The sequence below is a fragment of the Danio rerio genome, chromosome 10 (assembly GCF_049306965.1).
Source record: "Danio rerio strain Tuebingen ecotype United States chromosome 10, GRCz12tu, whole genome shotgun sequence".
Lineage (NCBI taxonomy): Eukaryota > Metazoa > Chordata > Actinopteri > Cypriniformes > Danionidae > Danio > Danio rerio.
Window position 1 is genome coordinate 37,496,166 of NC_133185.1, and position 27,878 is coordinate 37,524,043.

The 27,878-nt window shown below is 33.7% G+C and overlaps 1 protein-coding gene across 3 annotated transcripts; it reads right to left on the reverse strand.

The window, feature by feature from the left end:
• Window positions 1-871: 871 nt before the first annotated feature.
• Window positions 872-27,843, reverse strand: dgat2 (diacylglycerol O-acyltransferase 2). 3 transcript variants are annotated; one of them, XR_012385939.1, is made up of 9 exons: window positions 27,502-27,843; window positions 25,687-25,815; window positions 23,100-23,207; window positions 22,945-23,015; window positions 15,927-16,131; window positions 13,751-13,925; window positions 8,675-8,877; window positions 2,005-6,012; window positions 872-1,821 (listed from the first exon to the last, which is right to left on the reverse strand). XR_012385939.1 is itself a non-coding variant. In NM_001030196.1 (8 exons), the coding sequence occupies exons 1-8, from the start codon at window positions 27,539-27,541 to the stop codon at window positions 5,858-5,860; spliced, it is 1,086 nt and encodes a 361-aa protein (NP_001025367.1). In that variant the 5' UTR covers window positions 27,542-27,640; the 3' UTR covers window positions 5,474-5,857. The 3 variants fall into 3 exon arrangements, 1 of the variants encoding a protein (NP_001025367.1); XR_012385938.1 differs by having other exon boundaries at window positions 1,946-6,012; NM_001030196.1 differs by lacking the exon at window positions 872-1,821 and having other exon boundaries at window positions 5,474-6,012; window positions 27,502-27,640.
• Between the last annotated feature and the right edge of the window lie 35 nt (window positions 27,844-27,878).

A 27,878-nucleotide genomic window follows, 5' to 3' on the forward strand; every position in this document is an offset into this window, starting at 1 on the left:
ATAAATGCTTAACCCCCCAACCACACATCACAAAACTGCAAACTACTGTATATGAAGAGTTCAGATGCAAAAAAACATCTAAAATTTTCCTCTAAAATTAGCATTCTTCTCAGGCTCCTATGTCTTGATTCAGTAATTTCACGTTTATGGCAAAGAATGTTTTTTTTTTCATCGATTTTTAACATAAAATAACTGAACATAAACATAAGAGGCAGAGGAAAACGCTCATCTTCATATGTACTGTATATCAGTATGAAATCTGCAAATAATTAAATCTTTAAATATACATATTACACATTAATTTTATTTACAGAATTTAATATATGTAAAAGAAATATCTTAGCAGAAGTCAGTGACCCACATCTTTCATTCATGCCTGTTTTAACCACCTCACCGATATAAGCCAATGAAATAAGAGCTTTCCGTTACACCTCTATTTCTGGGCCCCAGATATTGATTCCTGTACACACACACACACACACACACACACACACACACACACACACACACACACACTCACTATGAGCACATGTTGATTTGTTAATAGGCCTAAGAATATAGCTACATAAATCTGTAATAAATCTTATAATGTGTCTTAAAGGCATATTATTTGGAATCTCAAAGGTATATTTGAACATATTTAAATTATATAGCCGCCATTTGATTTTATAGTCTTATCTATTGATCAATTGTAACACATATCTTACATGACCCATGAACTTTGGACTAATAATCTGTAACTGTTGCATAAATCTATGTCTAATTTTCAGTCTAATCAAAAACTATGACTGGATTTAAATATATAGAGTAAGCAAACATTTGCTGTTGTGTCAAGGACAGTGGTGTGATTTAACAAAAGACAAGCGCATCATACTTTTCCATAAACATTTATTCACAAAATATATAAAAGTTTGATTTAAAGAATCAGGATTTGAAAGAAGGCTGATATCAGAGACACACTGAGGCATTTATTGCATATTCACACAACATTAAAGGCAGAAAGTCATAGTCCACAGTTAAACATCAGCATGTAATTGCTTATGATCCACCAATCAAGAGCTGCAGACCTCCTGAATCCTCCTAAATACACATTCAACATATCAACACTTGATTCTCTCAGGTTTAACATAAGATCGCATATATACATTTTGGCACTTCACTTCGGGTTATTTGTTATTTAACCCAAAAAGTCTTGTTTGATTTGGCATTTCGTTAAAAAATAAGGCCTGAACCGAATGTCATGTAAGGAAATACTGTGGAAAAAATGAAATATTATTTGACAGTAGCTGAACAAAGCCTGCATGTGCAACTTACAGACACAAAATTAATACTTCTGTGGTAAATTATCAATACACTTAAAGAAAAAAAAAAATGACCAGCATTCATTAACATTCTGATAATACCATCACACAAATAATCTTCATTTCACCTGCTCTTTTACCTTCGACTTATGATCAAATTGGATCATTTTCCTAAAAACTAAACACCCAGTCAAAATCACTTTGGCTTTTTACAACAGCTGAATCACGCTTTGTTTTAAGAAGGCCAAAATTCACTCTTTGGTTCCACTTTGCAGTGAAGCAAAACACAACAATTGCATTGCTTGTGCGTTTCAAAATATATAATGGGGCGAACAAAAAATTATTTTTATCTACAACTATTTCATTTAAATCCTAAATACATTACTTGTAAATACATATTATGTAGGGGGTGTGTGATTTTGAGAATAAAATATATATTTAATAATTACAATTGCTTAATATTTAGCAGAGTGTTTTTGTTTTATGTACTTTGGCAGGTTTTGTCACAATCAACAGCGACCTCTAACCACCAGAGGTCGCTGAAAAACATTAGAGCATGTATGAAGTTGCAAGATTTGTAGTTTGTATGAGTGAGAATGTTTTTCAGTGACCTCTGGTGGTTAGAGGTCGCTGATGATTGTGACAGGTTTAGGCATCTTGTGGATCAATTAATATCACAATACAACCGCCAGTGGGTTGCGACAAGTTCCTAATGAGTGATTCACTAAATCATTGATTCAAGTGATTCATTCAAAACAAATGATTCCGGCAAGAATCTGAAGTACGCATCCAATGGACACTACTATTTCATGAGGTCACAGGAGAGGATTTATTAAACAATTTTTAGCAGAGAATGTTTATTGTGCTGGTAGTTTGCCTGGTTTAGGCATTTTGTGGATCAATAAATATCACAGTAAAAAAACGCCAGTAGGTGGCGACAAGCTCCTATTTTACTGAGTGATTTACTAAATCACTGATTCAAATGATTCATTCAAAACATCTGAATCATAAAGACTCAAAGCAACAGAGCATCCAAAACCGCATACTTCCCTGTTTATCGCGATTCATAGTATTCGAAATGTCGTAGGTGAAAAGTTTGCAGATCACCTACTTCTAAAATTCTGAAATGCGCATCAAATGGACATTATAATATCTAAGAAAGCCACAGGGGAAAATTCATAAATGGAGTAAAGCAACGCAGTAGTAGCTCATGTGATAAAATTTTCAATTTCCATTCACACTTCTCAGATTCAAACCATTTTCAATATTGACAATAAAAATTGTTTCATATTTTCGGGGAATTATTGTGAGTAATAATTATTGAACATTATTTTGCAAAGTTTGTTTTTGTATTGGTATTATGGATGGTTTAGGCATCTTGTGTGGATCACTAAATATTACAATAAAACTGCCAGTAGATGGCGACAAGTTCCTAATGAATGACTCACTAAATCACTGATTCAAATGATTCATTCAATACAACTGATTCCTAAAGACTCAAAGCAAAGGTGCATCCAAAATCACATACTTCACCTTCTATATAGTATTTGAGTCAAGCAGTATATCGCAATTCATAGTATTTAAAAATTCCTCTCCTGTGTTATCAATAATGATACATAAGAAATATTTAGCAGAGGATATTTTTGTATTGGTACTTTGGATGGTTTAGTGAATAAATAAATATCACAACAAAACCGGCCAGTAGATAGAGACAATTTCCTAATAAGTGATTCACTAAATCTCTGATACAATTGATTCAATCAAAATAATGTAAATGATATATGGTGGATGTATTACGTCCAAATTCCATCCATACTACTCATATTCATACTATATAGAAAGTCTTTTCAAATGGTACTGAAGTAAATTGAAATACAAATGTAGCACCTACTTGAGTAGTGTGCAATTTTGGACAATCATTGCATCCCTGACTTTACAAACATATTAATTCGAAAACAAAACGGCGTTGCTCTGACTCAATTTGTGTATAAATTGTAACTCAATATGAACTTGTTTGTTGAACTGTTGTATAATACCACATGTGTATGCTAATATTTAAATGCAGATATTTGTAATAACGGCACTCCTGCTTATGTGATGTCACATTACTGAGTCATAAACATTAAAACCCATACATGGAGCTTTTCTGCTCTCATTAACTTCATCATGGGGTCATTCGAACTGGAAAATAACAAAGATATTTTCATCAATGATAAATATCACACACCCTTAATATTAAAGAATATACAACCAGAAGTTTACATACACTCTAAAAAAAGGAACATAAACATTTTTTTTTTAAATGTCTGGTGTTAAATACTAAACATTTACTATTTTAGGTCCGTTATGATTACCTAAATGATTTACATTTGCTAAATGCCAGAATAATGAGAGATTTGAGTATTTTTTTTAATATATAATTTCTAGAGAGTCAAAAGTTTACATACATATCCTTGGTATTTTTTAGCTTTTAAACTGTATAACTTTTGTCAAATGTTGTGGGTTTTCACAAGCTTCTCGCAATAGTTTGCAAGAATTTTGGCCCATTCCTCCTGACAGAATTGGTGTAACTGAGTCAGATTTGTTCAAGGCAGTGGCGCAGTAGGTAGTGCTGTCGCCTCAAGGCAAGAAGGTCGCTGGTTCGAACCTCGGTTCAGTTGGCGTTTCTGTGTGCAGTTTGCGGTACAAGTGAATAGGGTAGGCTAAATTGTCCATAGTGTGTGAATATTTGTGTGGATGTTTCCCAGAGATGGGTTGCGGCTGGAAGGGCATCCGCTGCGTAAAAACTTGCTGGATAAGTTGGCGGTTCATTCCGCTGTGGCGACCCCGGATTAATAAAGGGACTAAGCCGACAAGAAAATGAATGAATGAATGAGTCAGATTTGTTGGCTGTCTTGCTCGCACAAACTTTTTCAACTCTGCCCACAAATTTTCTATAGGATTGAGGTCAGGGCTTTGTGATGGCCACTCCAAAACATTCACTCTGTTGTCCTTAAAGCACATTTTAACCAATTTGGCAGTATGCGTAGGGTCATGATCTGTTTGGAAGACCCATTTGTGGCCAAGTTTTAATTTCCTGGCTGATGTCTTGAGATGTTGCTTCAGTATTTCTACATAATGTTCTTTCTTCATGATGCCATCTATGCTGTGAAGTGGACCAGTCCCTCCTGCAGTAAAACAGCTCCACAACATGATGCTGCTGCCCCCACACTTCACAGTTGGGATGGTGTTCCTAGGATTGTAAGTTTTCCCTGTTGTCCTTCAAATGTAACACTGGTCATTATGGCCAAACAGTTCAATCTTATTTCCATCAGACCACAGGACATGTCTCCATTTTTTTTTCCCAGTGTAATTTAGCAAATTATAATCAGGCTTTTTTGTTGATTCTGGCTTGTTGATTTTTTCCATGTTGTCACACAAGGAAGCAGTGTGTTTGAGGTTTTCCTTAAATACTATTCTACAGTTGTGTCTCTAATAACTCAAATGTTGTCAATTAGCCAATCAGAAACTTTCAAAACCTTGACTCCATCATCTGAGCTTTTTCAGAGGCATAACTATCTTATTGTATGTAAACTTGACTTAAAAAAAAAATCAAACAAAAAACAAAAAATATCTCTCATTATTCTGCTATGAAGCCAACAGAAACAAATTTGTTAATCCTAACTTACCTAAAAGAGAAAAGTTTAGTCACATTAACATCTGACTTTTGTTTTTAGATGGTTCTGTGCCTTTTTATACTGTATGTAAACTTCAGGTTTCAACTGTACATTATCCACCAGCGGTGAAATCAAGACTACCCTCTTTTTTCCAGACATTAAAATTCCATTTCAGATTATGGGTTGTACTTCCCGGTTCCAGGAACTTCCTTTCAAATCAACTGAAAAATAATACTAAATAAATAATTTTCAATTTAAATAATAAAATTGTGCTACAAAGAATCTACATTAATAGTAAAACTGAGTGAGATTAGATCTGTGCTTTATTTTTATGCTTCATGAAAATAATGTTAGGCTTGGTATTTTAAAGTAACATTAGCATCACAAGCATATCTGTGGCCAAAGCTCTCATGATTCACGGTGTTTTGTTCTTCAAGGTTATTTTCTCTTTGTATTCCCTCCAGTACAGTAATACTCAGTAGACGTCAATACTATTTCTGTGGAAAGTTTTTTTTACTGTTGAGTTTTTGGGGTCATTTGTGGTCTGCTGAAAGTGGTTTAATAAGGTTACTATTTAATGGGTGTAATGTGAGGACACCTCATTGTAAACGGTTTAAATAAAAGAAAATACTTAAAAATAGCTGATTATTTACAGTTTAGCAGAAGATCCTCCCATAATTCATGCAAAGCATCATGGGGCGTAAGAAAAAGGTGAATATTTGGCATCAGTCTGTGCAAAAATCAGCAGAAGTAGCAGAAGTATCGTAAGCTGAAATCACTGCAGCGGATTTCAGTAGATATACAGTATTGAATGAAGAGAAACAGCACCTTCTCTGAATGGGCATTTACGTTGGCTGAATGATATTCCAGAGTGTTCGTTTGGACAGTTATCATCATTCCTCAGTGAATGATAAGGGTATCGCTCTCATTCAGACCGAAGCGGGTCTTGTAATTGTCAAAGAGAGACTTTAGGGACCTGATGTACATGGCGTGGTACATGTCTATGACGTCCTGAGTCGGCTCCTCTATCTTTGGCACAGTGATAGGTTCACCAACTGAAGAATAGAGAAAAATAATATATTTTTTTTTTTCAGTACTGGGTTGTGGCTGGAAGTGCATGTGCTGTGTAAAACAATTGCCGGAATAGTCGGCGGTTCATTCCGCTGTGGCGACCTCTGATAAATCAAAGACTAAGCTAAAGGAAAATGAATGAATGAGGATTATTATTATTATTATTGATATTATTATTATTCATTCATTTTCTTTTCAGCTTAGTTCCTTTATCAATCAGGGGTCGCCACGGCGGAATGAACCGCCAATATTATTATTATTATTATTATTATTATTATTATTATTATTATTATTTTAACCAATATATTATTATTATTCATATAAATATGTATTATTAATATTAATATATTGTTTAAAAATATAGTAATAACAATAATAATATTATGAAATAAAAATAATAACAATGGCAGTTCTTTAGCTGTAAAAAAAAACCAAAATGTATAAATCTAAGTCATTAGGAAAATAATTCCATTAAAAAAACTGTAACATCAGCATTACACATGGTGAAACAGGAGAAGAAAACTGAAAATTTTTTTACATATAAATATATATATTTATATAAATATATATATTTAAATATATTAATATAAATATAAATATTTTTACATATATGTTTATTAAATATTATGATTATTATTATATTTATTGATTTATTATTAATAATGTAATATATTCAATATTGTATGTATTTTTTATTGTTTTTAGCTGTAAAAAACTGAATGCATATATCTAATTCATTAATAAACAAATTCTAACAAAGAACTGTAACAGAAGTATTAAACTTGGTGAAACAGCGTATAATGTAGTGATAAAGAGAAGAAAAAAAACACAGAAACATTAAAAAAGAGGAAAAAGTCCATCTCAGAACACTAAACACTAAAGACTAAATTTTAACCATTGATGTGGTTTTGATGTCAGCAGATATCGAACGTATGAAAGAGCTGCTCTATAAACACAAACCCTGTCCTTGAACGGATTTACCCTTTCTGTTTTCAGACAGTTTTAGGCTAGGAGGACTGGATGTAATTAAGTGTAAAGGTTTTAAAATTGAAATACATACAAATTGTTGACATCATGCATACACAAACTAATAACAGCAATATATATATATATATATATATATATATATATATATATATATATATATATATATATATTTATATATATATATATATATATATATATATATATATATATATATATATATATATATATATATATATATATATATATAATTTTTTTTTTTTTAAAGATCGTTATTATGGAATTATTTATATGTACACTATATATTTTTTTAAATAAAGACAATTTATTTCAGGAGAAAGGTCTTTATAATCCCTTATAAAGAGAATATGATATTAATATTTGAGTTATAACATGAATTTTTTTAAATGTATTACATATGTATATTGTGGCTCCACGATACTGGAAAAAACTTTTCACTTTCGCTGTGATTTATATTGCGATATTTCACAAGATAACTTTTATTTAACTTAATTTAATAAACTTAATAATTTTAGATTGATTTTGATGATTTTGTAGGGGAGTGCATTTGCATAAGTGACAATAAACAATCTTTAAGCAGAGATTAAATAGAGCAAATATACAGATGAAGGAGAAATTATTCAACTATACAAGTACATAAATAAAATAGTTAAATGTACAATAAAGCTGTATATTCTTCCTTGTTCAAATAATTAAGTGCAATTATTCGTTGTTAAAGCTGCAAACATGATAGTTTATCTGTTTTAAAAATGCTTTGACCTCACTCGAAATGTTTACAGAGGCCTTAATCACAATTGATAGACTTTCACTTTATAGTTCATGTTAAACTGAACAGACTCCAAAATGATCATGTCTTGTAAAGGGTTGTACCTGGTCAACTACAATCCTGACTCCTCATTGCACGTCCTGTGATGTGACTTCACACATTGCGATTTCGATGCTAAAACAATTTATTGTGCAGCCCTAATACACTGTAAAACCCAAAATGGTAAGGTAACTCAAATCATTTGAGGAAACATTGCAACAAACCATTTAAGTTCAAAAACTAATCCTAATCAGTATTGTGAACTCCATTTGAGTAAACAAAGCAATTAGAGCATAGTAAAACCCAATAAATGAAGAGAACTCAAACCCTTTGAGGAAACCGATTGCTACAAACCATTTGAGCTAAATTAATCTAAGTACTGTGAACTTACTCCATTTAAGTTGAAGTAATAATGTATTTAATTATCTCATTACCTTCAACACTCGTCAAAACTCTTTTCAAATGAGTAGAATTAATTTTCAGTCAATTTTGAGTGAACTACACTCATTTGATTTGATAAAGTTGACTGTTGGGTTTTACAGTGTGTGTGTATATATATATATATATATATATATATATATATATATATATATATATATATATATATATATATATATATATATATATATATATATATATATAGTATTTATTTAGACATACTACGGTACATACAAACTATTTAGTTATATAATTTATTTTGCTATATATTTTATTCATTTTGATGTTTTTTTTTTATCTTTTATTTGTCTTTTAATAAATGGTTAACAAAAAAAGATTAAGAAAAAACAAACATGGCCACAACAGATCAGTTTGGTGGCAAATATGCAGGTACTCACCAACTGTAGTGATAGGTTTGCAGTAAGGCACCAGACCCCAGGACTCTGGGAAAAACAGTCCACAGCCATGAAACAAACAAGGGGCAAAGCCTAAAAACTTCTGAAGTTTCCTCTGAATAGTACGCCACCAAGACCCTTCTTCAAAAATCAGCTGTTTGTAAACCTCATTCTCCCCAAAGGAGTAAACTGGCACCAGATCCGCACTGAGAGGGAAACAGGACGTTCAGAAGTTAATAAAACAACAAGCATTTGAATAAAAATAGTCACCACCACACTTCCCCAGTTAAATTAAGAATTGTAAGCCATTTTTGTTTAATACGTTTTCAAAAAAAGTTGTTTAAATATGCAAATGAGGTCTTATTTCTTTAAATAAGTGAACATTTGCGTACACTTCTAGCACAAAAATCTAAATATTGCATAAAGACAGATTCAAAATTATTTTATTTTTGACATTCATTCAGTTTTCCTCAGCTTAATCCCTTTATTCATCAGGGGTCGCCACAGCAGAATGAACAAGTACTCAGTTGCGGCTGGAAGGGTATCTGCTGCGTAAAACATTTGCTGGATAAGTTGGCGGTTCATTCCGCTGTGGCAACCCTAGATGAATAAAGGGACTAAGCCGAAGGAAAATGAATTTTGTGTATTTAACTGTAATATGAATTGTATTTTACTGTAGAACTATTATGCAATATAATTAAGTATATATTGCATACTATTGCATACTTATATATTAAGGCCTAGTAATCAGGCACGTGCACAAATAGGGCTCAACCTGTGCTGTGCACATGCCCCCCCCCCCCTTTACAGTACGCGCGCGACAACACCACTGATCAGAACGTGTGAGACAACACCACTCTTCAGTATGCGCCCAGCGGTGGTGGTGGCGGCGACGACGACAACGACAACAATAACCCCACTCCCCCCCCACCGGCCCTCAAAAAATGTATCCTGCACATGCCCTTTGGACAGTCCTTTGCACAGACCTGCTCGTAATCATCTTTGTGAACACTAGATTTTTTTATATTGTTTCTGTTTTGGTTCATTTGAGGATTGTTTTTAGTTTGGATTAGTGTTTTTAATGGTATGTCCTTTAACATCTGACTAAAGCTGGATTTATACTTTTGCCTGGCGCCGCATCGCGCTCCTCCGCTGACTGCACACACACCCTACGAAACGGACCAGGCTTTTATACTTGCCGCATTCGTGTTATTCTTTAAAACGACAGGGGGCGGTCAAAAGAAACTGACTGTAAAGTCAGACGGATAAACAGAGAAGTAGAACGTTTCTGGAACTACATCCATATCATTAATATTATTCAAGATTTTTTAGTTAGTTATTTGTTTTATTTATTTTAATTATTTAATTGATTATAAATATCTTTATTACCATTTAAGTTTTTTTAATCAAACTTTGATGCAACACTTGCTTTTGTTCATGTCTTAGACCGTTTTACCTAATTATGTTTATTAAAATATTAATGACAACAGAGCATAAGTTGCTTTACAAAAATATGTATATTTTTTAGATTAGTTTTTTTTTTATTTAATTTTAATTTTTTTTTTAGATTTAGCCCATTCCACAATTCACACATTATTGTCTGGCTAGTTTCTGTCCTACACATATGCTAAAAAGGCAATAATGGTCCAACATTCTGGACTATTATCTCCTTATTGGTGTATATAGCCTAGAAAAACAGGCCATCAGTATATTGCAAACTGATTGGTTCAAATATTCGTTCCAGTTATCAAAGAAATAATTTGTTCCTTAATTATAGTTTTGTAACTATTCAATTGTTTTAAACTCAAATTGCAATACACAGTTCAAGTCAGAATTATTAGCCCCCCGGTTTATTTTTTTCCCCAATTTCTGTTTAACGGAGAGAAGATCTTTTCAACACATTTCCAAACATAATAGTTTTACTAACTCATTTCTAATAACGGATTTTTTTATCTTTGGCCTCATGACAGTAAATAATATTTTACAAGATATTTATCGAGACACTTCTATACAGCTTAAAGTGACATTTAAAGGCTTAACTAGGTTAATTAGGTTAACTAGGCAGGTTACAGTAATTAGGCAAGTTATTGTATAAAGATGGTTTGTTCTGTAGATTATCGAAAAAAATTAGCTGAAAGGGGCTAATAATTGTTACCCTAAAATTGTGTTTAAAATATTAAAAACTGCTTTTATTCTAGCTGAAATAAAACAAATTTCTTTAGAAGAAAAAATATTATCAGACATACTGTGAAAATTTCCTTGCTCTGTAAAACATCATTTGGGAAATATTTAAAAAAGAAAAAAAATCAAAGAGGGGCTAATAATTCTGACTTCAATTGTACGTACATCAGTGAAAAACCTATGACGTAAAACCTATTTCTGTAACTGTATACCCGGGTCTCCACTTTTGCCATGGCCTCTTTTCACACAAAATGTCTTCAAAGTGGTTCATATTCAACTCAAATCAAACGCAGCGCTACACAAACTGTTAGCTTGTGTTTAAAAAAAATTATACGCTCCACCAGCCGAAATCAGGTCGCCTGCTCCCAAAGCGAAATACAGCGAGGACGTCACATTTGCTGCGCGCACTCAAGCGAAATATCGTACGCATCGAGTATAAACCAGGCTTAAGGGACCACCAATGAAAGCTTATTTGGGTACATTTTCCTTCTATGGAACGTTGATTAATGTACACTGTCCCTTGTTGTGAAATAAATAAACAAAATAAATAAACAAATGCAGTGTTAGTGTATTTTAAAGTTGCATGCGAAAATTACTGTACATTTTACAGTAACAATATACAATACTGAAAATATATATGCAGCCAGACAAACTGTGATGTAAATGTAAACACAGTTTTTTTTCTGGTTTTTAACAGCGTAAATCTTGTGAGAGGCAGGTCACACTTAAAGAATGTGTTCATTTATCCTGTAAGCTTCTTTGAGATTAGAATAGTTGAGGATTTTCTGTGTATTACAATTGCTTTTGTAATGATGCAGCTCTACTCTGAGCAAAGCTATGGGCAGAATTTGTGTTGTTTCTCCACATCACTTTGTTTCTCACAACATACTGGCTTAATACACCAACACAGTCTTATTTCTTAAGGCTTTGTGTAGCTTCACATGCAAAAGTCCCACTTTACTGCAGGCCAAGAAAACCTTGACAGAACTAAAGACCTTCAGGAAAGACAATCTAACATTACAGCACTGAACTTCATTAGCCGCATTTCCACTATCGGGCCAGTGCGAGCCAGGGCTTTAATCGGGCCGGGCCGGGCCAATAGCCCGGGAGGTTGAGAAATGAGGCCGAAATCATGTCGCGTTTCCACTGACGGGCTAATAGCTCACAGCGCGTCACGCAAACACCGCCCACAGAACGTCCCCGAATCAAACGTCACACAACCCGCCCACTTCAGATAAAGCACACCATATAATCATCACGAAACGAAACCATTAAAATGAAGACAACCGAAACAAACAAAGGACACGTTACTGTACAGCAGTACATGAAATGTCTACACGCACAGACCTGTGTATTTCCATTCATTACATTTGTTTACTCGCCGACCAACTGGCATTGTTCATCGACTGCTCTCGCCGAACGCAGGGACCCATCACAGAGAGCGCACACATCCATAATATAAAGCCACAGAAATTCTCCTTTATAACTCGATTTTGCATGTATTTTATAACATCCTCGTTTTGATAGAAGTCGTGTTAAGTGTTTCAGCATAAGAGCGAGTAGCCTTATAAAATATAGCCATATTTTTGCGCTCGGCAGCTATTCACTAAAGCTCTTCATTTAAAGTTTCATTTATAAATTTAACCACGTCATATAAAAACATAAACAGTTGTTTGAGTAGGCCTATATAGAACCCATTTTGTGTTTGGACTTTCCCCCATATGCGTTTAAAGCAGCGAGCGCTGCGCAGGACTGGGTGACAGAAAAAAAAGGTATAGGAGATTCTGCTTTCACTCACCCAAATGCTCTGTTTGCGCGATTTGATTAATATCATCGTATCCAAATACTTTATAAATAATATTTCAAACCTTCTCCGGTGTTAATTGTTTTTATAAAATATCGAAAATCTTTTTTTTTCAGACAGGTCTTTGTAAAATGAAAGTTATAGGCTATATGTGTGGCTTTAAAACGGTTCGATTTATGTGTTGTATATAGGCTACCTACATATAGCTAGCTTTTGTTTATTTTATATTGGTTTATTTATTTAATGTGATTTTATATTTATCCGATATTTGTAATTCTTTAAATTATATTTCATTAAAGCTTAGGCTATTTTATCAGGATATGAAACTATATTGTTTAAAGTCTACGAAAGTGGGCACGTATTTTGTTAAGTTTTATGTCCTTCTGTTTTGTTTTTATTGTGTATTATCTCCAAAATAAATAAAGAAAAAAGCCACTCGCGGCATAACGGAGCTGTGAAGGAGCGCTTTAGCCCGGTCTCACACACACATACAGGCATCTAAACGCGCACAAACACACCTTTTAAATTGACAAAAACTCTCGAAAACCTTTACTGTCTGCTATGTTTTTAATATGGTGTAAAGATTATTATGCGTATTGAAACATAAAGGAGGACGCAGCAAAGAACGTCACTATAAATTAAAACTACTTAATTATTTTATGCAGCAGCCTTACATTTAAAAGCGAAACATAAGGGTGATCATACGCAAAAAGACCCCAGACTATAAGGCTAGATGTTTTCTTTCCCTTATTTCTTTATTTGTTTGGCGCATGTACTCATGTGCGATCAGAAAACTGCCCGCCTCTCCTTTCACTCCGCCCCGAAGCCCCAGCTGGCCCTCCTTGGCCCAAGGTATTCGGCGGGCCGAAAAAGGCCGGCCGCTGGCCCCAAGAAAGCCCCGCTTTGGCCCGATCAGGCCCCGGAAGTGACAGTGGAAACCCCACTGGCCTTGGCTCGCCCTGGCTCGCTCGCTTTAGGCGCGATAGTGGAAACGCGGCTATTGATTGGCTTAGTGGAGTAAAGCAATAGCGCTCAAGTAAACAGTGTTGGTGAAGTGGTCAGGGAAACACTGTAGTCATTACGGTTCTTCTCACCCTTGCTTTAGAGCCAGTTTCACAAAGCCTTTGCGTTTTTTCAGCATGACAGAGTTTCTTCCTGGTGCACAGTCCAGGGATTCTGCAGCTCCTCCGATCACGATGACCACAGCGTTGCCTGTGCCGTTACTGGACAGGAGGTAGTCGATAGAGTTTCGGTTTACTGGGCAGATTCCTGACAAACAGAAGGCCACAGGGTCAGAGATTTGATCAATAGTTGTGATGAAGTCTAAAAATAGGTCCTAGAAATCAGAGTATATGGCAATATATGCAAATTACATATGACATACAAGTTCATATTTGGGTTTTACATACAGGATATAAAATAAATGTTATTTTTGTTTTAATTTTTTTTGTTACTTTTTTATATTTTATTTTTTGGAATTACTAATATGTATTTATTATGATCAAATAAATTAGATATTAATAAAAATGTTTAAAATAATTTTAATTAAAAAAAAAAAATATATATATATATATATATATATATATATATATAATTTTTTTTTATTCATTTTTTTAAGCATTGATTTTTGCAATATTTCAAAATATATAAGACATATAAATATAAAAATAATTTAAAACAATAATTTCTAAACAAGAAATTTCTACATTTAAAATAAAAAGTTTAAAAAAAAAAAGAACAAACAACATAAAATGTACAGCATGTCATGTGACTATGATTGACATAAGATATGTATTAACATGTAAATATGCTGATATAATTAGCAAATTTTAGTTTACAATCTCATCAGGGATTTGGGAAAACGGTATTTTGATTATACATGTACACCGCATGGACGTCTGTTTGATGTTTCTGTTTACATCTCTCTTTGGGGCGTTTATAATTATAAAGATGTTTATAATTTAAAATGTACAAAATAACAGGCCATTTAAAGCTGTTTATCAGATCTTTGTACACAGCAGATGTTTTCCAGACCAAATGACAGGTACAATCATTTTATCACCAATGTTTGTAGTGAATCAAATACCACCACCAGAGCCATTGAAGTGGGATTCTCAGAGTTTTGAGCCTTTCCTTTTGGAAAATGAAAAACACAGTAGTCCCTCCAAGATTATGCAGGGGAATCTTTTTATTTATAAATGTCTGCCTAAAATGACTGAATTTGTGACAGCTTTATTAAAACCTTATGACATGATTTAATTAAATTTTGGTATTTTGCTGTAAATAAAAAAAGACAAAACTCTTGTAAAAGTTAGTTTTTTTTCTTGTAAAAGAGGATTATTGATGTGTTGCTGCAATCAAATTTCAAGCAAAATTCAAGTTTAAAAATACAGATTTTAAGTAAAATTTTACTTAACATAAAATTGACTATACATATTTAATTTTTATTTAATTATTTTATTTAGTTTTATTTAATTTACTTTTTATTTTAATTTCCTTTACTTCAATGTATTTATTTATTTTATTTGCTTTTATTTTATTTTGTTTTATTTTTTTTTACTTTATTTACTTTACTTTTATTTACTTTTATTTTGTTTTATTTTATTTTTTTTATATATTTTGTATTTCATTTTATTTTATTTTACTTTATTTTTTATTTTGATTTTATTTCGTTTTTTATTTTATTTTGCTTTATTTTATTTACTTTTATTTTATTTTATTTTGTTTTATTTTATTTTTATAATTTTTTAATTTAATTTAATTTTCTTTACTTTATTTTGTTTTGTTTTGTTTTTGTTTTGTTTTATTTACTTTTATTTTGTTGCGTTTTATTTTTTTATTTACTTTATTTTATTTTAACAATTTTTATTTAATCTTATTTGTGGAAAATATTTCTTTGATTGCTTTTGAAAAAAAAAATATTGACGTTTGTTTCTTATAAGAGACTCAAAGAAAAGCCTATCAATTGAGTCTCTCGATCAGCAGGTACAAAGGGCAGGTTTCAACACAAGTTCTTCACAAAATATTGACATCAGCACATGCAGGGCTGTGTCTCTCTTCTGCACAACAGGACAAAGCTCAGAGGTCTTTGATAGGATTCTTATCTACACCACACAGAGGACAAGCTTGCTCCTTTTTTTTAAAAAAATCAGCCAAAACCGAACTTCATGCAATGAGTCGTTTTGCTCTTCACTAAATGATGCAACTGCAGGCAATGAATACCTAAAAGATTTACTTTGTAAAAAGGAACAAATATGAAGTTATAGGTACCTCCGCACATCAGGTATTCCCTGAACATGGGCAAGCGAAAGTTTCCAGCCAATGTGGCCAGAGATGGCTTGATTCCTGGGAACACCTTGGTGAATCCTGTGGCTTCTGTCCCGAAGTTACAAAAAGCCCCAAAACACAAGATGCCATGAGGGTGGTAGCCAAAAATGTAGTTTCGGCTGGGAAGCAGGTTATGCGTCTTGATGAGCTGCAAATAAGCAAACAGAGAGGAGATTATTTTAACTGTACAATAAATAAATAAATAAATAAATAAATAAATAAAATACATTTTTTTGAGTAATCATATAGGATGTAGTGCAAAATCAAACAACTTAAAGGAACAATTTAGCCAAAAAGGTTAATTATTTCCTCGTTTATTCACTCTTCACTTGTTCTTTTATTTATTTTTTCTTTTCTTAAGTGGAACACAAAATAAAAGGATGTTTTTAAAAATGTTGAAAACTGGTAACCATTTACTTCAATATAATTTTTTTTTATTTTTTATTTTTATAATTTCTACAATGGATGTCAATGTCTCCCAAATATCAACATTCTTCAAAATATCTTCTTTTTTGTAAAAAAAAAAAAAAAAAAAAAAAAGAATCTCTGTTTGAAATGTTTGAAAAAAATGTTTGGAACCACTTGTGGGAGAGTAAATAGTGAGCAAATGTTCATTTTTGGATGAACTATCTCTTTAATTTAAACTATAAAACAGCCATAGTATTCCAATTTTGCATTGTCATATAACATGAATTCCCTTATTAAACAGTCATTGCATTGTTTTACTACAAAGTAAAGTCAATAAACCTGTGAATACATTAATTCATTAAGCACTTATCTGCTATCTGTTTATATACAGTATTCTTTCCAGGAGATAATTAAGGTCAGAAAAAAGGCTGGAAGAAGATGTTACAATGGGGCAACAGTTAGCAGCTTAAAAGGAAGCAGATGCACTGAGCGTATCCTGTGTACATAAGAGCAGCTAATCAAACAGCCGGTGTTGCATAATTACATTGATGGATGGAAAACAAAGGGTTTAAGACAGATGCTGCATCAGCTGGGATGACATAATCCCTCTGAGGTGTAGTTAGTGGTTGCCGGGACATTGTGGTCACATTAGGGGAATTTTTAAGGTAAAAAAAAAAAAAATAAGTCAATGGTGTCATTGTCATTGTGCTGGGTTTACACTATATAACACAAGTTTAAATGTAGGAAACACCAACTTATCCAGGGCATGTTTTACGCAGTGGATGTCTTTCCAGCTGCAACCCAACACTAGGAAATCGGGGCAAGTATATTACATCCTAATGTAATACTAATGCATGGATACAGGCAAATTAATGGCAGGTGTTAATGTCAGAAATTAATTTGCCTCGATCTTGTCTTGTGCGCATACAAGTAAAAAATATTTACTTGAACAGAAAAACATCCAGTGAGTAATCTCAGCCTGATCTCACAAGGAAACGTAAGTATTTAATTTATTAGTAGCTAATTCGTATGAGTTCAGTTGTATGAAAATGTACGATTTTAAAAAGGAGGTGTGGCACCCAACCCCACCCTTAACCCCAACCGTCATTGAGTGATGAGTAAATCGTACTAAATTGTACATATTAGATTGTAAAAATTCATAAGAATTAGCCACTAAATCAAAAAGTTACGAATTGCCGTGAGATTGCGTTGGTAATCTACAGCAAGTAGTGTGATTCTTCATGTGTAGGGTGAACAGATAAAAGCTTCTTCAAAATGTAGATTTTGTTAGTCAACACGACCAAAATTCATGACAAACTTGAACAAGTAAACTACCTGACAAAAGTCTTGTTGCTTACCCAAGTTTTAGGAACAACAAATAATTACTTGACTAATAGTTGATCATTTGGTATCACAAGCTTATATGAAAGGCAAAGGCCTCTAGATTATGCTTATTTTACTAAAATAAAATCATGCCTCGATTATTTATTTAATTAAGACAGTAAAGTCTGACATTGCTTAGAAATAATGTACAGTATAGAATATAAAGTCATGCTGCAGTGGAAAAAGAATGAAATTTGTGTATGACTCCCATGAGCTTGGAGGACTGCATCCATACATCTCTACAATGACTTAAATCACTTATTAATAAAGTCATCTGGAATGGCAAAGAAAGCGTTCTTGCAGGACTCCCAGAGATCATCAAGATTTTTTGGATTCATCTTCAATGCCTTCTGTTTCATCTTATCCCAGACATGCTCGATAATGTTCATGTCTGGTGACTGGGCTGGCTAACCCTGGAGCACTTTGACCTTCTTTGCTTTCAGGAACTTTGATGTGAGGGCTGAAGTATGAGAAGGAGCGCTATCCTGCTGAAGAATTTGCCCTCTCCTGGGGTTTGTAATGTAATGGGCAGCACAAATGTCTTGATACCTCAGGCTGATGATGTTGACATCAACTCTGCGGATCTCTCGCACGCCCCAATACTGAATGTAACCCCAAACCCGATTTTTCCTTCACCAAACTTGACTGATTTCTGTGAATCTTAGGTCCATATAGGTGCCAATAGTTTTTCTGCAGTATTTGTGATGACTGAGATGCAGTTCAACAGATGATTCATGAGAAAAATCTGCCACTTTTCCAACTAGAAGTTTAGTTATTATTTGTTGCTCTTACAACTAGGATAAAAGACAAGACTTTTTTTCTACATGACTTTTGTCAGGTAGTGTAGTGAAAAAAATGTGTTGATAATTAAGTGAAGTCAGCATGAAATAACAAACTGCAGCAGAATATCAATATTCCCAATAGGAATACTATTTAAGTCTTTGTTAAAGTGTTATAAGATATAGATCAAGCTACGAGTAGATTCAAATTTTGCCAACTTTGATTTAAAGCATACAAAGTATAAGAAACAGCAGTTAGTTTTCAACTTTATTCAGAGCAATGGTCTCAAGCCGCAGCTCTGCACAGTTTAGCTCCAACCACCTCCAACTCACATCTGCTTAATAGTCTCGAGTAGACTTGAACCCCTTGATTAGATGGATCAGCTGTGTTTGAATGGCGTTAGACCAAAACCGTGCAGAGCTGCGTCTCTCCAGGAATTGAGTTTGATACCAATGATTTAGAGAAATACAGTTGAATAAAGCATTGAATATGACACAGCCAATCACATTAGTGTGGCCAATTTGATTACATTATGCGCCATGCTTCATTGGAGTGGGTGGAGCTAAAGATCTATTTTTGGGGAATTTGCTTGCTGCAGCTTTCTGATTGGTGGAATTTTCTGTGCAGCATGATGGGCAATGTAGTTCTTCTGCACAAATTCTGCTAATAAACAATGACAAGTTAGATTATGTAAACCGATGGATTCAACCAAAGCATGCACAATCAATTATCAACCTTTGGGTCTGTCTTTAAAAGATTATGGGTTATTAAAATTAACCCTTTATAGGGCACTCATTGAAACACTCGTTGGAAAGAACTTAGAGTGTTATTTGAGGATATTACATGACTTTTTAACATTTATTTCGATTTATTTTAACTTTATTTTATATATTATTTATATTGGAATGAGTGTTAAATAGGTTACAATTTACTGTGTGTACGTTTCATATCCTAATAAAGGGTTAATAAATAAAATGATGGGAGTTTATATTGCAGGACATCCTCAATGATATTTAGAGCATTACTATGTGGTTAAACTGTTGCTAGGTGTTTCCCTAAATTAACATTTTTAACTATAATATTTTTTAAATTAATTATCCGTTTCAAACTGTATGATGTTCTTCTTTGCTTATCTATAAACAAGCCTGATTGTTTTCTTACGCTTACAACTTCTAACTCTTCAACAAGACAATTAGACAATTAATCAGATTGACCTTATAGTTCTCTTCACACTTATCAGAACACAGCTGGCACATCATACACTGGATCACTAGGCAAAGTGTTGATCTTATCATGTGACTAAATGTACTACGTGTACTGTAAGGTAAATGTCCAAGCCAACATGCAAACACAGACAATTCCTTCGTGAAAATCCACTGTTTTATCATGCAGATATTAATTCTATTCTAATCTGCATATGATAGTAATGTGCTCATGAAGCTCCTGTTTCACTTAGATGTTGTACTCTGGTTAAATATCAGAGAAAAGACCCAAGATAAACAGAAAACAGAACAGTGCTCTGAGATTACCCGTCTACTGATTAGGACGAGCAAAGTCTACTAGTTCACGTACAACACACACCGAGATCCACCCAACCCAACAGGAACATTATCGATGCTTATTAACACATTTTTATATCAGATGGAATATTTAAAGTCTTAATGTTTGGGGTCAGAAAGATTTTTATTCATAAAAATCGTTATTCAGATAAATAGATTAATTAAATTAATCCAAAGTGAAAGTAAAGACTTTATTATTGATATAATAAAAAGTCAAATGAATGACGTAATGTTTATAGTAAAAGGTCACAATTTACAATAAGGTTTCATTAGTTAGTTAACAATACTCACAGAATTTATTAATCATAGTTCAACATTTACTAATGGCTTATTAAAATCCAAAGTCATGCAAGTTAACATTATTAATGCACTGTGAGTTAACATGAACTAAAACTGATAACTGTATTTCTATTAATGGTGACACTTTAGTTTAGGACACAATTCACGATATTAACAAACCATTACCTAACAATCCTAGCTTAATAAACAACTGATTCGCTGTTTGTTAATAGTTAGTAAGGTATAAGTTGGGTTTAGGTTTTGGGTAGGATTAGGGATGCAGAATAAGATCATACTTTATAACTACTAATGGACAGTGAATAACCTAATAATAGGCAGGTGCTGTAGTAAGCCGGAAGTTAATAGCATGAATTGTGACCTGAACTAAAGTGCTATCCTATTACCTAATGTTAACTAACTAAATGCATCAACTAACATTAAATAATATAACCTTATTGTAAAGGGGTCAGTTGGCATTTCTGTGTGGAGTTTGCATGTTCACCTCGTGTTCGTGTGGGTTTCCTCCGGGTGCTCCGGTTTACAGCCCAAAGACATGTGCTATAGGTGAATTGGGGAAGCTATATTGGCTGTAATGTTTATGTGTGAATGAGAGTGTATAGGTGTTTCCCAGTGATGGGTTGCAGCTGGAAGGGCAGTGGCTGTGTAAAACACATGCTGGATAAGTTGGCGATTGATTTTGCTTTGGTGACCCCTGATTTATAAAGGGACCAAGCCGAAAAGAAAATGAATGAATGAATGTAATGTGTTACCTAGTAAAATAATACATAGATAATCACAATAATTTGTTTCTTTAGCTAAATAAGAGTTTTATAATCAATATTGAGTAATAATACAAAAAAATCTGCCTTAAATCACATAAATTAATTCCATTTTAAAATATTTAGAAATAAGAAATAGGTTTTAAATTGTAAACTGTATTTCAGAACATTTCAGTTTTTTTCTGTATTTTTACAAAAGAAATGTCCTAAAACATAAAAAATATTAATATAAACCTATTAGTTTATAAAATTTTTTAATGTTTTATTTTATTTTATTGTTTTGTTTTTATTATTTTAGTCAAATTTGGTTCCCATAACGTAAGGAATACAAGGTACACACTAGGGTTGGGTCGATAAGCAATGCCATCGTCCATCGCTGATGGCCGATAGACATCCGGATGCTGAGCCGGCAACGCAATCCTCTGCCCCACCCCCATTGCAGCAGCAACCCGCTCGCGAAAAATACACACTTAGACCCTGTTTGCACTAATACGTCTTCGTTTTGAAATGGTGTTTTAGAATGAAAACGTCAACACAGGCGTTTCATCCAGCTTTTCTGAAAAGCCCTCCTTCCACACTATACCACGGAAAATGCACATCACTTGACCACAGACACACACACACACATACACACACACACACACACACACACACACACATATACACACTCTGGAATGCGCTGCAGCATATGCACACGTCTGAGCTCCAGGCAGTCAGTCGGTGCTTTAAACAACCCCTGAGAGCAGTGCACTTCGGACAGTTTATCAAGGATGTACCGCTGGATCACGTATCACTATAGTTGTTGAAGGTGATGTTTTTTAATCTTGTCTCTATCTAACGACTCTTCAGTCTTTTGAATCTATCAGGTAACATATCACAACGTCAGTACACTGCTTCAATCTTTCACTTTCATGTTTGTATTAATTAATTTGAGTCAAAACCTCAGATACTATTGATTGGTTTCTGTTGGTTGTGCTCCTTTTTTTACCAACTAAGTTTGTTGACAGCATTATGACGACACAGATCACTGCCTATTCATGCCAGAGTCCCGCTGAAAAAGTGATTGACAGGTGGTAATTTGTGTGTAACTTATCTTTATTTATTTTTGATTTGTTTATGGCTAAAAGGTAGTTGAAACGGTAGGCTACAAATAATTAATTCATTATAAATTAATTAATTATTCATAAATAATTAATTCACCGCTGCCTACAGTAAAGAGGCCACGTTGCCAAATTGGTCGACATCGCCCAACCCTAGTACATACACACAAAATTATTATGGGATTATTCACAGAATAATTGTGTGTGTGTGTGTGTGTGTGTGTAATATGTGTGTCTGCCTTTTATTCCTTACATTGTTACCAAATGTGACCAAAATGGACATTTTTTTGTCCCACGGCTCATAAAATCACAGAGAATGTAAGTATTTTGTATGTATGTTTGTAAGTATTCCAGTATTTTTCAGTAAAATGCAGATCAGTTCATGTTATGATTGGGTTTATGGGTAGAAAAATAGAATATACAGCCTCTATACTCTATAAAAATCATTACATATATGGGAAGTCCTCATTAAGATAGCTCTACAAGTGCATGTCCCTTAAAATCTATACATAAAAACTGTAGGACTCTGCACTTTCAGATTAGCAAAGTCCATACATTTCATAATTCTATATTGAGGATAATCTTCATATTTACATAACTATTAGCTATTCGGTGACTAAGCCTTCAGTGTTTGTATCTCCTTAAACTGTTGTATAAGCTGTAAGTCACTCACTCTTATGGGAAAATAGTCTCTCATGTATTTCCACACAGTCCAGTCTCTCACCCAGGTCGATCTGCGGCCTCCTGAGATAAAGATGTCTGAATATTAACACAAATGCACATGCAAACACAGAAACAACACGCACCCTAGATGAAGAGAAGAGTTACCTTGTCCAGGGGTGTTCCAGTCATAGATAAGCCAGGCAACGTAAAGCACAGAAATGACCCAGAAGTCTGTGCAAAACATGTACATCAGCAGCAAAGAGCAAGCAATGCCTAGAAGAGCAAAATAGAGGATTTAGAAGAATGAAAATGATGATGAATGGGACAGGTTTATCCAAAAATGAATATTGTCCTCATTTACTCAATCCAAAAAGTGTTGTGGGTTCATCTTTTGAACATTAATGAAGACATTTTTATATAAATCAGAGAGTGAGATGTTATTCCCTCAACTCAAAGACTATTGCTGTGAATCTCCAATGAAGATTTAAGGAGATTTAAAGGTCCCATGAAATTAAAATGAAGTTTTTAGATGTTAGTATCTGTAGTTTTTAGGATGTCTATAAGTTACTAGTGTGCTCCAAAACAGTGACGCAATTCACGCTTAGAAGATATTCAACTGATATCAACTTGTAAAGCTTGTAGTTTGTCACTTCCACCTAAATGGATCAACGGTTTTATTTGCGTCACCTCATACCTTAAGTTTCTTATCAAATATTAACCAATCAAATGCTCTCTAGTTTCTGACATGCCCCACCCCCTTCAAGACGCTTCTCATTTGCTTTTCATTTAATGTGCTTGAGCTCAACCACTCTCACTGGCATAGCTGTGATAAAGATAAACACTATTGGCTGCTTTTTTAAAGGGGAGGAGCTACAATATGTCCCACCCTCTCTTCGTGTTTTGGTTAAGATTTTGTCAAACATCAAATAAAAATGTACATTTCAAAGCACTCCATGAGACCTTAAAAATTAAGTATTAGTGATGCGCGGATGGCGGTTATATTCGCGGCTGCTACGGATATTTCACTGGTCAGGCTGGTTGGATAAAAAAAAATACATTATGATTAATTGTGGATCGGTTGCGGATGGATGTAGTGGGACATGGCAGTGGACCAGCGAAAAAGCAGAGAGTGGGCTTTGCTGAATGGGAAGATGAGACGCCCAAAATAATGGATGAAGTGCAAGAGTACTGGTCAAACTTTAAGCTAGAGGAGTCATCAGAGGAAAATCTGCTATCCTTCTGGGAGAAACAAGATCGCTTATTTACACGACTGCAGCACCTTGCGAGGAGAATCTTGTACATTTCTTCAACAAGCGGTTGAAGAACACTCATTCAGTGCAGCTGGCTGCGTTTTGGAGGCGAGGAGGAATCGTCCAAATTTAGACACAGTAGAAGCTATACTTTTTTTTTGCACAGTGCGAAGAAAAAGGCCAAGTAAGCACAACTAAGCTACCGCTTAGGCTGAAGTGGCACCTTTTTTCTTATCTTGTTCCTGTATCTGTAAAAGCTCAAATGTCTTATTTTTACTGTCTGTATTTGAAAATGAAGAAAATGCTGTCCAAAGACATACTTTTGTTTTTATAAATAAATATAAATTTTTACATTTACGATTAACGTAGGCTATTATTGTACTATCAGAGATGCGCAGATTAGCTCACTGAATCTGCTGTTAATTTCCGCAGTGACCTATCATCATGCCTAAAACAAAGAATTAGAATTATTAAGGTGACGAAGTGACGATGTGGTGGTAAAGATGGTAAAATTGCTGTATTTCATTACAAACATGCACTGATTTAAAAACGTTTTAAACTCGTAAAACTTATTTTTTTATCATATTTGATGATGATTGATGATCACAGAGAGCTGAACAGATCTTTTAATCCCAGTTGCGTTGTGCATCTCCTGTCTTATTGATATAATTATATGATTATACTACTGAGACATGTTACTATATAGCTGTCAATCAATTCAGTGGGTGGGGAAACCGCACTCCTACGTTAAGTTGCGGTCGGCCTCAAAATGGGAGAGCTTTGGATCCTATTTTACGTCAGTAAATGTTTAAAAATAAGACTCATTGTGTTTATATAACCACAATATGACTGTGGACACACTAAACCTACACATAGTTCTGTCTGCTCAGCTTCCAAAAGATGATTTTCATCATAGGTGCACTTTAAGTTATTTTGGTTATATAACAAATAACAAATTTTAAGTTATATTTTCGAATATGTCTAATTCGCTTAAATTTGTAAAAACTATTAAGTTAACTTTAGTTAATTTGATTTGTGTTGGGACAGCGTGAAGAAATTGTGTGGAACCCAATATTTTTTACAGTGTACTTGTCTTGTTTATTCTTGGTTGCTAAGTTACCAATACTACAGTCAGCTGCTCTAACAACTTGCTGGAAACGCACCTAAATCACATTTCTTTTCTTTTTTGCAAAGTTTAAAAAGACTAACTTCAACTAAGGGGAAAAAATCTAATGCTCATACACAAATTAAAGCCGTTTATCGGAATGATATAGAAGCCTTGATTTATCTTAAAGCATTTATCTTCATTTTTGATGTAGCAAATAAGATGAATGAAAGCCTTATGGGTCTGATATGGGATTGAGTAAATGATGACATTTCATTTTGGGATGAACTAATCCTTTAACAATCATAACCGCTGAAATCAAGTGGAGCGTATTGAATAAGGCAGCAGAATGTCCCGCACTGTAAATTCTTAGAGCCTCCGTCACTCGTCCACTCACCCATGGTAAGAAATGTCATGATAAACTGCAGCACGGAGATCACCTGCAGATGCTTCACCATTTTGGATCGGGTCAGCCACGGGACGGTGGGCAGGTCGTGTAAGGCAGAGAGGATGCTGGAGCCCGAGCCTACACAGGATTTAAAGGAGAACTGGAATTAGCCAGCTTAATGTTACAGGAATGCTTGTTCCTTAACACTAAAGTCTGTCTGAAACTAGAAATAACATCATGCATACTGTGACTATATCGATGTCTATCAGAGAGTTATGTCTTTAATAATGTGACCCGTTGACGTACACGTAAGACGGAACAACAACAAACAATTTTGAGCATGCATTTTTGACAGAAAAGATCTAGGCTTAATCAGGAACCACGTCTAACGTGATACCTCAAATTCATTATTCATAAAGCCCAAGCATAATTTACAGATCAGAAAAGATAAGGCATGAAGTACTGAAGCAGAAAGACTTCAGATCACAAGACAAACCTAATCCCATCTTAACTGACTCAAAATAACAACAAACATCGCTGCAAAGTCAGAAGCTGATGTTCATGTAACGCTATTATCTCCCTCATTCATTCGATCAGGATTGAGCAGTAACCGTAACACTTCTCTGATTCTCACTCAAGTCTGTAGAAGTTCTTTTAAATAAAAAAAGGAAAGGCAAAACCTAAACTCTTTGATAAAAGATATTTTTTGTTTTATTCTGTATATTGATTCAAATTTAAACTCTAATTTCACACTTTTTTGTCTCGTTTTAAAAAGAATAATTGTTTTTTTTTTACTTCATAAAAAAATTCAATATTTGATGGAATAATGGAGATTTCTAAGGAAAAAATTATTATATAAACATTTGTTACTCTGAGCATTTGAATTTTAGTCAAAAATAAATCCTCATTTATTCCATATGATTGATTGTTTTATATAATATTATTAAATATATTAAATCAAATATTACAAATGCACACAAAAACACACAAATATCTCTGGACTCTAAACTCGTTGAGTAAAATGTTTTTTTCTGTACTATACTGATTTTAAACTCCAATTTCACATTTTTCTATTTTTTTATCAACATATATATATATATATATATATATATATATATATATATATATATATATATATATATATATATATATATTCAGAAAAGTAAAACATGCAATATTTGGTGGAGTAACGCTGGTTATTTTTAAAATCACAAATATAAACAATTGCAACTCTGACCAATTGACTTTTAGTCAAAAACAAATCCTCTGAATGACAATTTTTGTCATTTAAATAAAAAAAAGGCTAATCAAACAAATAGACTAAAAGTAATTAACTTTTTGCAGATATATTCAAGTGGTCTCCACATTTACTCCATATAATTGACTGTTTCATCCTATATTTATTAGACATAATAAATCACATATTACAAATGCAAACACATGATGTACGAAAAAATAAATAGAAAATACAATGCTAATGATGAGTGTTGGGGAAAAAAATAATATATTACAAGCTTGAATAACTTTAAACTTGGGTCACACTTTTTTTGATGGTCCGGTAAATTTAAGTTACCTACATGCCAACTAATTGTCATTAGATTATAAGTAGACTGTTAGGTTGGGGTTAGAGTTAATGTAAGTTGACATGTACTTGCAAAGTTTCTTATAGTCAGTTAAATGTCTGTTGAAGGAACAGTATCAACAGATATCAAGCAGACAGTCTACTAATACTCAAATGGACCATAGTGTTACCTAAACTTGTAATATATTACTTTTTAATCAACTGTGCCAATGATTACTTAGAACACAAATATTTTTTCTTACCCTTTTTGACACCGGAATATGCAGCAAGTATGGTCTTCATGGTTGAGGCTAGAGGAATAAATTAAGGTAAAGTAAAGAAATGTGAGCTGAAGGTTGAGCTGCTCTACAGCATCTCTCTCTCTGTACTGGCGTCGGCCGCGAGCTCACAGGCGCGCGCCTGTCATTTAAGCACCTCAGGGGGAGGAGCGTAAAACACGCTGTCAGTAAAACCGCAACCGCCTGTTAAAAGAGCTATTGTCAAGCTTTATTTAAAAAAGACTATTCTGTCTTATAGATTTCTGTCTGCAGCAGCTGACTGGATGGGGTCACGGTTACGCGTTACGCTGTGGGCACTGACTGCTTATCGCTTCATCTGATCAGGAGGTTTTAAAGGTTTG